The sequence below is a fragment of the Quercus lobata genome, chromosome 12 (assembly GCF_001633185.2).
Source record: "Quercus lobata isolate SW786 chromosome 12, ValleyOak3.0 Primary Assembly, whole genome shotgun sequence".
Taxonomy (NCBI): Eukaryota; Viridiplantae; Streptophyta; class Magnoliopsida; order Fagales; family Fagaceae; genus Quercus; species Quercus lobata.
The window spans coordinates 16,298,782-16,315,216 of NC_044915.1; the positions used below are offsets into that span (position 1 = coordinate 16,298,782).

At 35.5% G+C, this 16,435-nt stretch overlaps 1 protein-coding gene across 1 annotated transcript; it reads left to right on the forward strand.

Annotated features, from left to right (window-relative positions):
- The first annotated feature begins 3,441 nt into the window (after positions 1-3,441).
- On the forward strand, positions 3,442-15,303 carry LOC115972154 (LEAF RUST 10 DISEASE-RESISTANCE LOCUS RECEPTOR-LIKE PROTEIN KINASE-like 2.5). Its single transcript, XM_031092329.1, has 3 exons — positions 3,442-4,246; positions 13,991-14,026; positions 14,115-15,303. Exons 1-3 carry the CDS (start codon positions 3,457-3,459, stop codon positions 15,218-15,220), a joined length of 1,932 nt encoding a protein of 643 aa, XP_030948189.1. The 5' UTR covers positions 3,442-3,456; the 3' UTR covers positions 15,221-15,303.
- Positions 15,304-16,435: the final 1,132 nt, after the last annotated feature.

Here is a 16,435-nt window from a genome sequence, read left to right on the forward strand (position 1 = left end):
CCCAACAATTTCCTCTCCTATTTGATGTGTTAGTTTTTCTAGCGAGTCCTCTCTTTTTATCCATTTTAGGGGGTAATGCCGTCTGCTCGTGTGAATGATAGACCTTAACATAAAGGAAGTGGTAAAATCCACTAACATGTGAAATGATGAAACATTGTACCTAAAACTGAAGTTTATTTCTGATACATAGCACATGAAAATATATTTAAGTGCGTTTGGTTCGTCATGATATTACATTTCTTTTCTTTTTAGAAAGAGTGATGAAATTAAGATGATGAGAAATATTTTATAATTTTAAATTATAATAATGTTAGAAAAAATAAACTAAATTAAAAATTTTAATGTCACATCACCACATGTTACAATATTGATCCACTTCTAGTATGTCACTTTACCACTTTAGGTTTCTCTCCTTCCTTATATAGGGTAGTACCATAATTCTTCCTCTAAGATGGAATAGAAATTATAAGGCCACCATTTTGCTTCCAATAAATACCATAGGTCTTTTTATTCTTAGATTGATTCCTTAAATTTGTGTAAGAATGAGCACGGGGATCTTAAAAAGGATCAAGAAGTGTGTGGCTACAAATGGCACAATATTGCAAGTGAAACGAAACCACTTTCAGTTGTTAGGCTAGCTTGAATCGAAATTCAATTGAGCCATATAATGGACGGCGTGAGAGAATCATTCCCACCTAAAAAGTAGAGACGAACATATTCTTTTCATACTTGTCCTATAAAAAAGATTGAACTGGCCCTAACCCGACCCATTTAATAATCGTGTCATGATCCTTCAACCCTAACCCGACCTGTTAATAAGGCAAGTTGAACTGACCCAACCCATTTGACATACTTAATAAACGAGTCATGTTGGGTTGACACGAATATAACACAACCCATTTCAACCTGCATAACATTAAATATAATATCTATCTAGAAATAATTTTTTTACATCCCAAAAAGCAGTGTATACACTTAAGTCTTCAACTCACATTCAAAATAATATAGTTTAACAAAAATATAACATTCATCTTGAAATAAGTTTTTTACACTCCAAAAGAAGTCCATACACTTAAACCCAAATTCAAAATGACAAAGTTTAACAAAAATAAAATAACATAGTTCAACAAAAATATAATATCCTTGGAACTCGCCAAATGTTAAGTATCAATATTGAAAAAATTTGAGCAAACAGTGAACTAATCCTGACTATGACCACAATTATCATCCATAGATTCTTTGTTAATGTCCAAATTCATAACATCTTCCACAAGCTCATCCAATTTCATTTGTGCAAGTTCTACGCCAAAAAAAAAAAAAAAAAAGTATTAGCAGTTCTAATGTTTGTAAAGTTTCAATTTTCAATTTTCAATTATATCCCTTGTAAATTTTTGTAATTACTCACTTTTTTTTTTAAATTTTAAAATATATGTTGAATATAAAAGGTATTTGACAAATCTAAAATAAAATTAATATTTATTTGTTATTCAAGTTAAACAGGTTGTATTAAGTGGGTCATTTCGAGTTGACACAAATAAATTGGCGTGTCAAACATGTCTATTGCGGGTTACTTGGGTTGACCCACTTATGACACGTTTTTTATCGTGTCACTTTCGGGTTGACCCGTTTATGACCCAAACCCATTAAGGCCCAACCCTAACCCGAAAAAATCTGTATTAGGTTTGTGTCGTGTTCGCGAGTTGGGTCGAACATTGACACTCCTATGTTTAGTTGAGTTATTTGTTTTTTAAGGCGGCTGATATGTTTGACTGAACATTAAATGCTTAAAATGGTTACACAGCCTTTCACCAAAAAATATATATATGGTTACAGCCTAGTTGTACGCGTGCGTGTGTGTATATATATATATATATATATATAGAGAGAGAGAGAGAGAGAGAGAGAGAGAGAGAGAGAGAGAGAGAGAGAGAGAGAGAGAGAGAGAGAGAGAGAGAGAGAGAGAGAGAGAGAGAGAGAGAAAGAGAGAGAGTTCTATAACTTGGGTAGACAATCAAGATTTCATGCAGGGACCGCTTACAAATATTTAGATGAATCTATTAACAATTTAACATATATAATAGGGTAAATTCCACAAACCACCCCTGAGGTTTGTGATAATACCAACTAAGTCCATAACATTTTAAAACCTACCAATTTCATCCTAAAAAGACAATTTTGTCCCTGAACTTAAAAAAAAAACCTAAACGCCGTTACTTTTTATTTTATTTCCTCTCCCCCTCTCTTCTCTGAGTTTCTCTATCTCAAAACCCTCTCTCTCCACAACGCCAGGCCGTGAAGGACCTCCGATCCTGCATGGACGCCGACGTGTCCCTCGCTCTCATCAAGACAAGCTGATCAAAGTCAAGCTCGAGGCGCTGTGGACCGGACCAGGACCTCCGTGGTGAATAGGCTGAGGAAGAAGTTGAAGGATTCGATTGAGAGTTTCAATAATCACCTGCAACAGATCTCGTCGGAGTATCGGGAGATCGTACAACGCCGGTACTTCACCGTCACCGGCAAAAATCCCGACGAGAAAACCGTTGACCTTCTTATTTCCACAGGTCACCTTTTGTTTCAGACACTTTTCGAATTTTCTGTTGAGATTTTTAGGAGATTTCGTTGGGAATATTCAAAGGGATTTATGTACTGTTTGGCTTGGATTTTGCTTGTTTTTCTGGGATTTTTGTTGGGATTTTTAGGAGATTTCATTGGGAATTTTCAAAGGGATTTATGTGTGTTGTTTGGCTTGGATTTTTGCTTTTGTTTTTTTTTTTTTTTTTTTTTTTTTTTTTTGGGTTTCTATTGGTTTTGAAAGAGATTTTTATTGGTGGTGTTGTTGATGCCGGTGACCAAATCATGGGCTTCACTGTGGCTAAGGTTCCATTGCAGATAGAGTTCTAAGATGGAGAACTCAGAGAAGAGAGGGGGAGAGGAAATAAAAAAAAGTAATGGCGTTTATTTTTTATTTTTTAAGTTTAGGGATAAAATTGTCCTTTTAGATGAAATTGGTAGGTTTTAAAATATTTTGAACTTAGTTGGATATTATCACAGATCTCAAGGGTGGTTTGTGGAATTTACCCTATATAATAATATATTGGACTAGGTCACCTAATGCTGAATTGACCCGTAGTGGTAAAGTTCCAAACAGAAGCTTCTCTTTGAAATTGTTAACCAGGGGCGGCGCTATAGCTTAATCAGGGGGTTCACTGACTTCAAAAAAAAAAAAAAAAAAAATTTATATATGTAAAATATTTTTTTGTTAGTTTAATACTTTAATTTATTTTTAAATATATATATAAATATATATATATATATATATATATTTATTTATTTATTTATTGGTTTTGGTTAAAATGTTTGATAAGAAATAAAAACCATATCATTTCCGCCATCTTCATTTTCAACCCTATTGCTTGCAATATCTCTCTCTCTCTCTCTCTCTCTCTCTCTCTCAAAATGCATCCCAATCTCTTCCCAACCATCACTTTGTTCTTGATTATAGTAACCATAACCTTGATCCATTGTCCAACATCTTTGTGTGCGGATGATGAGAAATACCTCACCTGTGAGGCACCATTTAACTGTAGCAACCTTGTGAACCTCAGTTATCCATTCTGGGCATCCAATCGACCAAACTATTGTGGTCACCCTAGTTTTCAGTTAAACTGCAGCAGCGAATTTCCGCAGATCAACATCACTACCATGAATCACAGAGTCCTTGAAATCAATAACTCATCACGGAGTCTCAAGGTTGCTAGGACGGATTACTTAGATACGATTTGCCCTGCTGCGTTCGTTAATACCACCATTGATAACAACTTATTTTCCTATATTGCTTCAAGTGATACGAACCTGACACTCTATTATAATTGCCGTACGCCTCTAGCTACTATTCCAACTTTTGTCTTTTATCAGTTTAATTGCTCCATAAGCAGCAGTACCGAGTTCATCAATTACTATACCCTGAGCTCTCAGACTTTTTTGGCAATTAGCAACTATATCGGAGCATGCGACTACTGGGTCAATGTTCCAATTTTGCAATCAGAAGTTCCAACTACTGCAACTTATGATGCAGTAATTGCAGCTATTGATAGCGGTTTCATGTTAGAGTGGGATGCAAATAATTCCCAATGTGATACATGCCTCGAGGCTGGAGGGCTGTGTGGTTCCGACCCAACCACGAGTACATTCGCTTGCCATTGTACAAATGGGACTTTTGCATCCGGTTGTAGCACTGTATCAACAAGTAAGCATCCATTTTTGTTGTCATAAATTCTTATTTCATTTCTTATCTAGTTGTCTAAGTCGTTGAGATGCTCAGTTACTAGCATCTATATTGGTAGCTAGCTTGAGCGCTTTAATGGAAATAATTAAAAGCTCCTCAGCAGCTAGCCAAACTACAGCTAACATATTTTCATCAGAGTAGAGGATTAAGATCAAGCGTCTATGAAAAACTCAGATCTTGTTTTCCGGAATATATAGTATAGATCCGTTGTATATTCCAACATCATACATCATACTAGTCCATGAGACCTGGCATAAAAGAAGTTGCTTCCTTCAATTCAAGAATTAAGTACCGATTTCCTCTGGTCAATGATGGACTAACTCTTTATGGATCGATGATTAAGATTTTTTTATCTAACTACTTAATTAGGTGGGGATCAAAGCCAAGTCAAGTTTTGGTAACATTTATTTTAGGATTTCATTTTAGACAGCGACCTTCCTCTAGTAGGATTCAAGTGCTGTAGCAGTGCACTGTTAGCCATTTTGTGTTAGGCTTAATCTGGGATTGCAAAACTGACTAACCTTTTCTAGTCTTCGGATTTTTGCGAACGTATACATATACCTAACCTTCCTTGACCGCATACCAACCGCCATCCCTGTCTCTTAATTATGTACTGTCTATTTGGGTGTTATTGATAAAACTCAATTTTCTATCAATTTAGTCTATTTGGGTTCGAATTTTTCTCCTTTTCACATTGAAAATCCTAATCCCTGTCTACCAATTTTGTTCTGTCTATTTGGGTTCTTGGTAGAATTGTCTATCAATTTTTTCTGTTTGGTTGGGTGCAAAATTTTCTTCTAATCGCATTGAAAATTCTAATCAAGATTTTTCTCCAAATTCAACCACATCAGAGCCCCTTTCTGGTACCCATAACAAACACTGGGCTCTTTGGAAAGTCTGACCTGACTGCTTTTTAGACCCTTTTTTTAATCCCTCCATTAGTATTGATATTATGCTTTCCAATTTCTTGCTTCGCGTGTATCTTGCAATGTATATTACTATATTCCTTAAACTGATAGTAGTATAATATTGACATTGGAAACGATTAGCAGAGCTGGTTGCCACCATGGGCAGCAAGGTCCAATTAGTAAGTTTAGAAACGTTGAATAATTAATGAGGTTTTTATTTTTTGGGTCCGGTAAATTTTTTTTTTTTTTTTTGAGAAACTTTTGGATCGGGTTAACATATGTTGTTAAGACATTTGTTAATGGATTTTTTTTTTTTTAAATTGATATTATTTTTATAAGAAACATAAAACAAAAAAAATAAATTATTTTTTTCATTTTTCATAAAAAATTTTAAAAGTATTTCCTAAACAAATACTCTTAGGGCATCCATTGACAAAATCTTTATTTTTAAAATTTATCTTAAGTGGGGGAAGAAATGTGAATTGTGAAGTGAGAACCCTAAAAGCATTCACATTAAAAACACTAGAAAATGTCAATTAACCTAAAAATCATTTGACAAATAAATACTCATACTTAATTCACAAAATATATAGGAATTATTATCCACAAAAATATTGATATCCAAATCAAATAATTTGTAGGAAACGTGAAACATAAATAAAATAGAATTTATTTAGAAGAAAACCGAAAGTTAATTTAATAAAGGATGAACTATTAGTGGTAGGTTATTTGTTCTAATAAGTGATGTTTCAGTTCATCACTTATTTCCATTGAAAGTGGTGTGTTAGTTAAGTATGGGACATTAACAAAAAGAGGAAGTGGCTAACATAATATAATTGAATCCAAACTTATGGATCGACTTAAGCTTTGTGGTCAAGTAAAGTCTCTATATGTTATATTAACTATAGTAATATATGGCTGACTTTAAACAAATGTGATATATTTATGCTTTGTTTGTTTCATTGTAAAGTATTTTACGGAAATTTTTTTAGCATTCTAGTCTCAATAGATTGATTTGCAATATAGATAATTTTTTAGGGGAGAACTTTTGGGGTTGGGTTTGATAACTAATACTCTGGAATTTTATAGATTAGTAGTTGATATAGCATGTTGAAAGTTGAAACACAACATTAAAATCTTAAGCTAGTAAGATAAACAAACCCGGAAATTTTATGTCGGCAGCCACTCTTTTACTTATCATGTTTGAATATTTTGACAAAAACAATAATCCTCTATGCCCCAAAAATATCTTTAATTTGGTCTTCAAATTTTCGCTTCTTTTTTATTTATTTTTTCTTTTTTGGTCTACATGGCTAATTGATTATAAGTGAAATAATGGCAGAGACTAAGATGACAAAAATTAAAAACTATAAAGACTAAAATGAAAGCTATAAAATGTTGAGGACCAAATTAAAAATAAAGCTAAAATCCTTGATGATATACAAGTAGAAGTGGTCAATTGATACAATAGTAGGTAGATTTGAAGAGTTCGTGTGTTGTGTTGTGCTAATTTTGCTATTAGATTTAACTATCTTTGTCTTAGCGTACTATCCATTTATTATTATTATTACTTCTTTCTTTTTTTCATAATATGTAAAACTTTTATTGAACAAGAAAACTATACAACTTAGGAGGAGCCCATATTAGAACCAAAGCAATGCTCCTGTAAGATAACATCAACAAAAGCTTGGGGACCTAGACTTAAATCAAAGAAACCAAAAGCCTACTCTTCAAAGACCACCTAGCCAAAACATGAGGAGATTTATTAGCTTCCCTACTAACCAATTGAAAATACATACACTAAAAAGCCTCCGCTAGATTACTAACTATATATCTCCAGCTTATAATCCTCCAGGACAACTCTAACCCAGCCCCTGAAACGCCTCTATGCAAGCTTTGGTATCACTTTCGATAATTATTCTCTCCAAGTTCTGGGTTTGGCTAGCTGCACTGCCCATAGTATTGCTTCAACCCCTACTTTGAGAGGGATAGTGGTATCGGCTTCTTTAGATGCAGCCAAAACCATTGCCCCTCTCCAAACTCTAGCGACCACCGCAACAATTGAGAACTTTTTGCCCACTGCAGCGTTGTAATTAAATTTCACGTCCTTTTGGAGGATGAGACCATTTGCTGTGGATTTTTAAGACAGAATTGTTATGTGGGATCTCACTTCTCTAGTCGTGTTCTTTTTTTAGCAAGCATAGATTCCCAACTAGGCTGTCAATCTCAAAAATCTTCTTTTCAAACAACACCTGGTTCCTATTTTCCAAATCAATTCTAGTATTATGGCTCCAGACAAAGTAAAAGCTTCCTTACGTTCCATATTCAAACCAAATATCATTGGTGGATCCAAAATCGATATATAAGACCTTCCCAACTTTGAAAGAATATAGTTTTAACTTTCCACTCACTTCCAAACCATAATGCCCTTGCAACTTGACAATTCCAAAAAAGATGAATGGGGGATTCAATATTATGGTCACATAAAACATAAGAAGTTTCTTCAATGAGACATAGCCTGCTCAATCTATCCCTTGTGGGAGGGGCACCCACTGTAGTATGCCAGAGGTGCATTTTTCAACCTGTCATGGAGCATTGACTTCCAAATTTTCTTTAAGACTGGGTGGTTAGGGGCTATGTTACCATCCATTGTTAATTCTCTATAAACTGATTTGACAGTCAATCTTCTTAACTACTTCTTATCCAGGTCCATCCATCCACCTGGGCACTATTCCATCTAGGTGTGTTCAATATGGCTTTAACAGAGGCTTCATCAAAATAAAATTTCAGCTTTGCCACATCCCAACCTATTTTATCTTGATTCGTTACTTGAGAAACCACTAAGCATTAAGTCTCCCCATGGCCTCTTCGACGCTTAGGAATGAAATCTGTAACATCTAGGATCCATGGCTCATCCCAAACCCAAATGCTATAACTATTTCCTATTTGTCGCTTGCACCTTTTGCCATAAGGGGTTTAATAGCTTCCAGTCCTCTCTAAGACCAAGATGCATTTTTTGTTGGACCAGAATTTAGCCAATTATTGTGAACTCTATACTTGGCTCTTAGAATTTTGAAACAAAAACTATCTCTATTGGAAAGAACCCACCAACCTAGCTTTGCTATAATGGCCATGTTAAAACTTTCAAAAGACTTAAAGCCCAACTCACCATCATGCAATGTTAACATAACTCATTCCAGGAAATAGGAGTAAAATACCTGACTGGTCCAAGCTAATAGATAGACCAGACCATCTACAGTACATTTCCAAGCAACCCATCAGAGACTCAATCTCAGCTACCTTTGCTTCACAAAATAGCATAACATCATTTGTGCACGTATAGTAACTTGGATATTCTCGGGGTCTTACTGCTAGGGTTGTTCAAGCCACCCGCAAACCAAATCCACCCACCAAACCCGACCCAACCCGTCACCACCAAATTTGACTGCTCCGGTGGTTGACTATGAGTCCCAACCTTCAAAAACCAAACAACGGCGGATCTCCTCCTCCAAAACCCAAGCAACCTTACCCAACTATAAATACATCAAATTTGGCAATTTTAACCCATTTCAATGACCTTTCCGACTAGATGCAATGGAGTTCGGCTACCAACATAGCTAGATCCGGTGGAGATCCGTTAGATTTAGTAGGAATTCACTATGAGTTCTTTGCCAAATTTGGTGAAAATCTCTCCAGATCCAACAAGATCTCCACCAAATCTGGCGAGATCTCATGAGATCTTAGATGAGTCTCGCCAGATCTTATGAGATCTCTCCACTCCTCATACTTTTTCAACGATTTTTGGCTTCACCTAAAGCTGACCACCATCCAAGGATTACCCAATCCATTCAACCCAATACCCTACGAATCAACTACAGTCTGGAAGTTCTCCACCCGATCTAATTGGGTTAGCTTTCAACTTCCAATCTTGTAATTCTTGTGGCCCCCTTCTAGCCTTTCCATGGGGCAACTGTCGCTCGGCCTCCTCAGGCGAGTTGTAACCCTCAGTTCTTCTAATCCGTTGGGTACTTTGGTTGTCTTAGCTGGGTTGGGCCTAGTTTGATAACCAGTTGGGCCTGATTATTCTTGACCAGGTCAGTCTTGTCAAGGGTGCCCTTTCTTCAACCCCCACAATTACATTATTGCCAATGTATATAACAATTCTACTTAGGTTGGTTTTAAAATTTAAAAAAAAAAAAAAAAAAAAAAAAATCAATACTTTCTACTTAGGTTAGATGACATGTCCTTTTCAAAATATAATAAATACAAACAAGTGAGCAACTCCTCCCAAGTTGTAAGGGGTAGTAAAACCATTTGTCTCTCTCTCTCTCAAGACTAAAAGTTCTTATTAGATGCCACAACATTAGTTATAATTTGATCAATATATTACCAAAGAATAACTATGACACCACAACTTGTGTCACAACTCGCCCATGTGGCAAATGTGGCAAGTTGTGGTTGGTGGAGGGGTAATGGTGGGTCCATGTAGGAACACCCCTCTACCAACCACAACACACCACATGGGCTATTTGTGGCACAAGTTGTGGCACCAGAACTACTTATTACCAAAAGTAAAACCTTTGGTCAATAAGTGAACTGTCCTGCCACTGACATGCTATAAGTTAAGTATCACTCAAATCTATTAATGAAAATGTAATAAATAGTTGTCCAAGCTCAAGTTCCATGTGTCATTTTTTCAATAAAAAATCCACGTTAGCACAATTTTTTTTATGAAACTCGAGTGTTTAAAACTCGATTTAAACAGCAAACTCGAGCTTCAAAAAATTGGCATTTTGCTATTTATTTTGCAAACAGTGGTATGTTGCTAATAATTTCCGCCATAAGTGGTAAATGGCCGATTTGGCCATTTTGGCTGCCCTTCATATTATTAATATTTAATGTGAATGCTTCTTCCCTTCATATTATTTATTATTCTCTATATCTTCCAGTTTTTCCATATAGCAAACTCCAAAATCCCTCATATTACTTTGCCATATTCCCCTCCTGGACCTATCAAGCAATACAACCAATTTCATGTTTCCTCTGGAATTAAACCACATTATTAGGAGGATTAAAAAGTAATAAGCATGGAACGCCAGTCATTTGAGTCTAACCTTGTTGACTTTGATCATAGTATGTGTAATATGACGAGGATGTATTTGTTAGACGTGAAAAAAAGAAAAAAGAAAAAAAAAAATATTAGAGTTTAGGTGAGTTTTTTGTTTTTAAAGGCGGCTGATATTTTTGACTTAGCTTAAAATGGTTGCAGCCTAGTTGTATATATATATATAGAGAGAGAGAGAGAGAGAGAGAGATCTGACTTGGGTAGGCAATCTAGATATCGTGCAGGGACCGCTTATAAATATTTAGATCTATCAACATAAACTGGACTAGGTCACCTAAGACTGAATTGACCCGTAGTGGTCAGGTTCCAAACAGAAGCTTCTCTTTGAAATTTTTAACCCTCCCATTTTTCAATGCCCACCATGATGTTTGATAAAAAATAGTATATATATATATATATATATAGGGTTAAAATGTTTGATAAGAAATAAAAATCGTAACATTTCCACCGTCTTCTTTTTCAACCCAATTGCTCGCAATATCTCTTCAATCCTCTCTCTATCAAGATGCATCCCCATCTCTTCCCAGCCATCACTCTGTCCACGATGATAATAGCCATAACCTTAATCCATTGTCCAACAACCTTGCGCGCAGAAGATGAGCAATACCTCAACTGCAGCGCACCATTAAATTGTAGCGGCTTTACCAACCTCGGTTATCTTATCCTTTTTGGGGATTGAATCGGCCAGAATATTGTGGTCACCCAAGTTTTCAGTTAGATTGCAGCAATGATGCCCCGCGAATCAATATCTCAACATGAACTACAGAGTCCTTGAGGTCAATAAAACATTGCGGACTCTCAGGGTTGCTAGGCCGGATTACTGGGACACGATTTGCCCTTCTGTGCTTGTCAATACCACCATAGATTTCACCCTATTTTCCTATAATACTTCAGATGCGAACCTGACACTCTATTATCAATGCCCTGTCCCTTTAGTTCCTATTACATCTCTGACCAGTACTAGCGTTCTTCAGTTTAACTGCACCATAAACAATACAAATTTTTTCAATTACTATTCCCCGAACATCTACTCTCCGGATTTATCCTCAATTAGTAACTCAATCGGCGCATGCAACTACTGGGTCAATGTTCCAATTCTGCTACCAACAACTGCGATTGCTACAACTCAAGATGCAGTAATAGCAGCTATTGATGGCAGCTTCATGTTGACTTGGAATGCAAGTAATCCCCAGTGTGATACATGCCTAGGGGCCGGAGGGCTTTGTGGTTCTGACCCAAACACAAGTGCATTTGCTTGCCACTGTCAAAACGGGACTTTTGTATCCGGGTGTGCTGGACCTGTATCATCATCAAGTAAGCATGAATTTTTGCTGTCATTCGTTCTTATTTCATTTCTTGTCTAGTTTTCTATGCCGTTTAGATGCTCAGTTACTAGCATCTATATTGGTAGCTGCCTTCTGCTTCTCTCATTTTTTTGCTTTAGCGTGAGCGCTTTACTGGTAATAAGTGCTCCTCAGCAGCTAGCCTAACTACAACTAACATTGTTTTCATCAGACTAGAAGATTAAGATCAAACGTTTAGGAAAAACTCCGATCTTGTTTTCCAGCAAATATAGCATCCATCATATTTTTGAACATCATACATAAGTCCATGAGACCTGGCATCAGAAAAGTTGCTCCCTTCAATTCAAGAATAAGTAAATATTTTCCTCTGGTCAATGATGGACTGATTCCTTGGTTCTCTTTGCAAGAATATTAAATAAATGGATGATTTGTGTTAGAAGTATGTGATTAAATAATTAAATTTATCATATCTCAATAACTTAATCTTTTGGAACAATCGTTAATTTAATAATTAGATAAGAACAAAACCAAGTCAAGTTGTGGGATAACATTTATTAAGGATTACACTGTAGACACTAACGTCCTCTAGCAGCAATTATATGCTGTAGCACTGTGGACCATATTGTGCTTGGCTTAATCTGGGATTACAAAACTGATTAACCTTTTCTAGTATTTGGATTTTTCAACGTATACACCTGTTCCTTGACCGAATACCAATTATCAACCGTCTATGAATTTTGTTTTGTGTATTTGGGTGCTCTTGAATCTTGATAGAACTCAATTGTCTATCAATTTAGTCCATTAGAGTGCGAAATTTTCGCCTACTCCCATTTGAAAATGCTAATCAACCCTGTCTATCAATTTTGGTCTCTATCTATTCTAGGTTGCACCAACATGCCTGTCGGACACCAATATCGGTAAGACTCGCCGAACTCCGGTGTCTGAGTGGTTTTTTTTTTTTTTTGTCGCTTCTCCAACACGGTAAGGAGGTCGTGGACTGGTACAAACAAGAAGAAAAAAGAAAAAGAAAAGGAAGAAGAAGATGAGAAAAATGGGTCTGTGACTCACTGACTTGGTGCCTAATGACTAAGATCTGTGCTCCAAATCTTTCAATTTTTTTTTTTTTTTCCCTTCTAAACCCTTTTCTAATTTAGATCTCATTCCTCTCCATTGTAACTGCCACTACGTCGTCTTTATTCTCCTTCTTTTTTCCTACGTCTTTGGTTTCTTCATCGCTAATGCATTACAAATGTGTGCTTTCAACTTTGTGTCTTTCAAATGTTCATATCTAACTATTTAGTCAATGATGTCAGATGGTTAGGTGGGAGTGGTGTGGCAATTTAATGCATTTGCTGTATATCTTTTGCTATTTTAGAGTCATCACGTGTCTATCTTTCTTTTTTCTTTTTCCTTTTTTTCTTTTTCTTTTTCTCATTCCTTCACTTCTTCTTTTTGGCTTTAATTGATTCCTTTACTTGTGGTTTATCGTAAATATTGTATTTTTAAAATTCTAAACATAAACGTATTTTATGTCTAAAAATATTAAATAACAGGGTCTAGTTAATGTGTGCCCTTAGGACACACATTAATTATCTATTTTGAAAAAAATTTTATGAAAAATTAAAAAAGCTATCAAAACAGTAAATTACTTTTTCGTTTTTCCATAAAAAAATTTCTAAAATTGTTTACTAATATATGCCCTAAAGGCACATGCTAGTAAATCCCTAAATAATATGCCTAAATATAAAATTTAATTAATTATTTAATTGTCGTACCCATGCCATGTCGTACCCTTATTTTTTAAAAATTGCCGTACCCCCGCATCCGTACCCGTGTCCGTGTCCGTGCAACTTAGTATCTATTTGGATGTTCTTGATAAAACTTTTCAATACATTTAAATAAAGTATATAATCCCCCACACATTGCAATGATTTTTTTTTTTTTAATTCAAATAATTAACATGTTTATCTCTGTTTATGAGTGTTATAAGCTATTTCTAACCTTTTCTATATTATTATAATAATAATAATAATAAGTACTAATTACAATTTTAGTCTGTTAATATTTTCAAACCAATTCAAAATAAAATTGACAAAGTTGATGAACAATCAAGTTAGTTCAAGATTATTGGACTTCAAGGATTAAAAAATGTATTTGGAAAAGGCTAACTACCTTGCCAATATTGTTGGCAGTCCGTACTTCTCCTCTTCCATTATTTCTATATGACTCAATCCTCTAGCTGTCTGAGTTGCAATATCTCTTTGTTTTCTGGGTTAAATCTTGTGGTTTACTTCCTTGACACTTAATAGTATTACGTATTAACAATCACTTCCTATGCACTCACACTGATATTATGTTTGTACTATAGGATCATCTTCCAAGCTGAAGCGTGAAATTGTCATAGGTATGTAGTATTATCATGAAAAATTTGTCAGATGAAAACTGGGTTATCATTGGTTGCACATGACAAAGTTTCCTTTCTTTAACAACAGGCATTACGGCTGCTGTGCTTGGGACTATAGTAGTCTTTATCATAATATGCTGCCTTAGAAGAGAACAATTGAGTAAGGCATTGATCTTTAGGAGGACAGCAAGGAAAAACGATGAAAATGTCAAGACATTTATATTGAATTATGGTTCACTTGCTCCCAAGCACTATAGTTATGCAGAGATCAAGAAGATGACCAACTCATTCATAAACAAACTAGGCCAAGGAGGATATAGCAGTGTATACAAAGGAAAGCTGCCAGATGGTAAGCTCGTGGCAGTAAAAGTTCTAAGTGAATCCAAAGGCAATGGAGAAGATTTTATTAATGAAGTTGCTAGCATTTGTAGGACTTCTCATGTTAATATAGTCACTCTTTTAGGTTTCAGTTATGAAAAGAACAAGCGAGCTCTAATATATGAATTTATGCCCAATGGATCTCTAGATAAATTCATATATCATCGAGAATCTTCAGCAACAAATTGTCGCTTGGAATGGAAAACATTGTACAAAATTGCAGTTGACATTGCTCGTGGACTAGAGTATTTACATCGAGGTTGTAGCACAAGGATTTTGCATTTTGACATAAAGCCTCAAAATATTCTTTTAGATGAAGATTTCAACCCAAAAATCTCTGATTTTGGCCTTGCTAAACTATGCCAAAGAAAAGATAGCATTGTATCAATGAATGGCATGAGAGGAACAGTAGGGTACATTGCACCAGAAGTATTTAGTCGAAGCTTTGGAGGAGTCTCTCACAAGTCTGATGTTTATAGTTATGGAATGCTGATTCTTGAAATGGTTGGAGGAAGAAAGAATTTTGATGCTGGAGTGTCTAACAGTAGTGAAAAATATTTTCCAGATTGGATTTATAAGGATCTTGAACTAGATTTGGATGGAAGAACTCGTGGGGTCATCACAGAGGAAAAAGAGACATCAAGTAAGATGATCCTGGTGAGTTTATGGTGCATTCAGACAAATCCAACTGATCGACCATCCATGAATAAGGTGGTAGAGATGTTAGAAGGAACTCTTCATTCCTTACAAATACCCCCAAAGCCTTTCTTGTGTTCGCCTAAAGTGTCACCAATGGAGTCTTCAACAACTTCATGAGCCAAAATTAATTCAAAAGAAAAGGTTAGGATCCAGTCTTGGGTGGGAAAAAGAGAAACATTTTTTATCAGTCATTTCATATATTGAATCTGATAGGACAAAAATGTATTGACCCCTTGTAAATTAATTAATTACCCAAGTTAATTAATTAGGTTCAATTACATGCAATGACGTGGTAACACAAACAAATCACCAACTAAACTAAATGCAACGGAAATTAAATTTGACACAGTGATTTGTTTACGAATGGGGAAAACCACCAAGGCAAAAACTCCACCGGGTGATTTTAAAGTCACCACTCCCAAGAATCTACTAATTAATAATCAAGTAATTACAAGTAAAAGGAATCTTACCAACTACCCTTGGCCTATCACCAATTACCAACCTACAGTTGAATATTCACTCCAATACCCAATTGGACTTGATCTTGTAGTGGCACTCTTTCTGTTTAATGCACGAATCCCAGTATGTGACTAACCAATGATACACGGATCCCAGTATGTGACTAACTCCAGTAACTTGAAGAAGGTTGTTGGCTACAAAGTTTTTCACTTCATGCATAATGAAGATCAGGAAGCTCTTTGGTTACAAAACCCTTTGGCGTAAAAACACAGTAACTTCTTTTAGAGAGAATAAGGCACTAGGTCACTTGATGCATGTGCGACGGTCTTTAAAATAATCCTTATATATGTCTAGGGTTGTAATAAAAGAAACCCTACACAAATAGACAAGAATCTGAATGCAATCAGATCTGAAAATTTTGATTTAGAAATTCTCAACAAAAACAGCATATGTCAAGCTTCAACATTAATTTTCGATAGAAAGGAGTCTGTCAAGACTTTTAACGAGCTTTAGTGAACAACTCTTTCTTCACTTGTTTCTTGGTCAGATCTTCATGGTTTTAACACTTGACTTGAACCCTTGTTTCTTGAAGTACTAAACACATCCTAGATCTACCCAATTACAAGTAAAGTGCATTTTGTTAAAGGATTAGCCAATTACATAAAATATGTCCTTAACAATCTAACAATCTCCCCCTTTGGCAATCCATGACAAAACCACAACAAAACAAATAATCATGAGAGAAGTCTTAAATCACTAAACTCATAACCACTTGTTATATTACAAAATAAATCTATCCCTACTACAAACTCTTGAAAAACTTTGCAAGAAGAGAGTTCATGGCAAGATAGACTTTCACAACCTGTCTTTCTG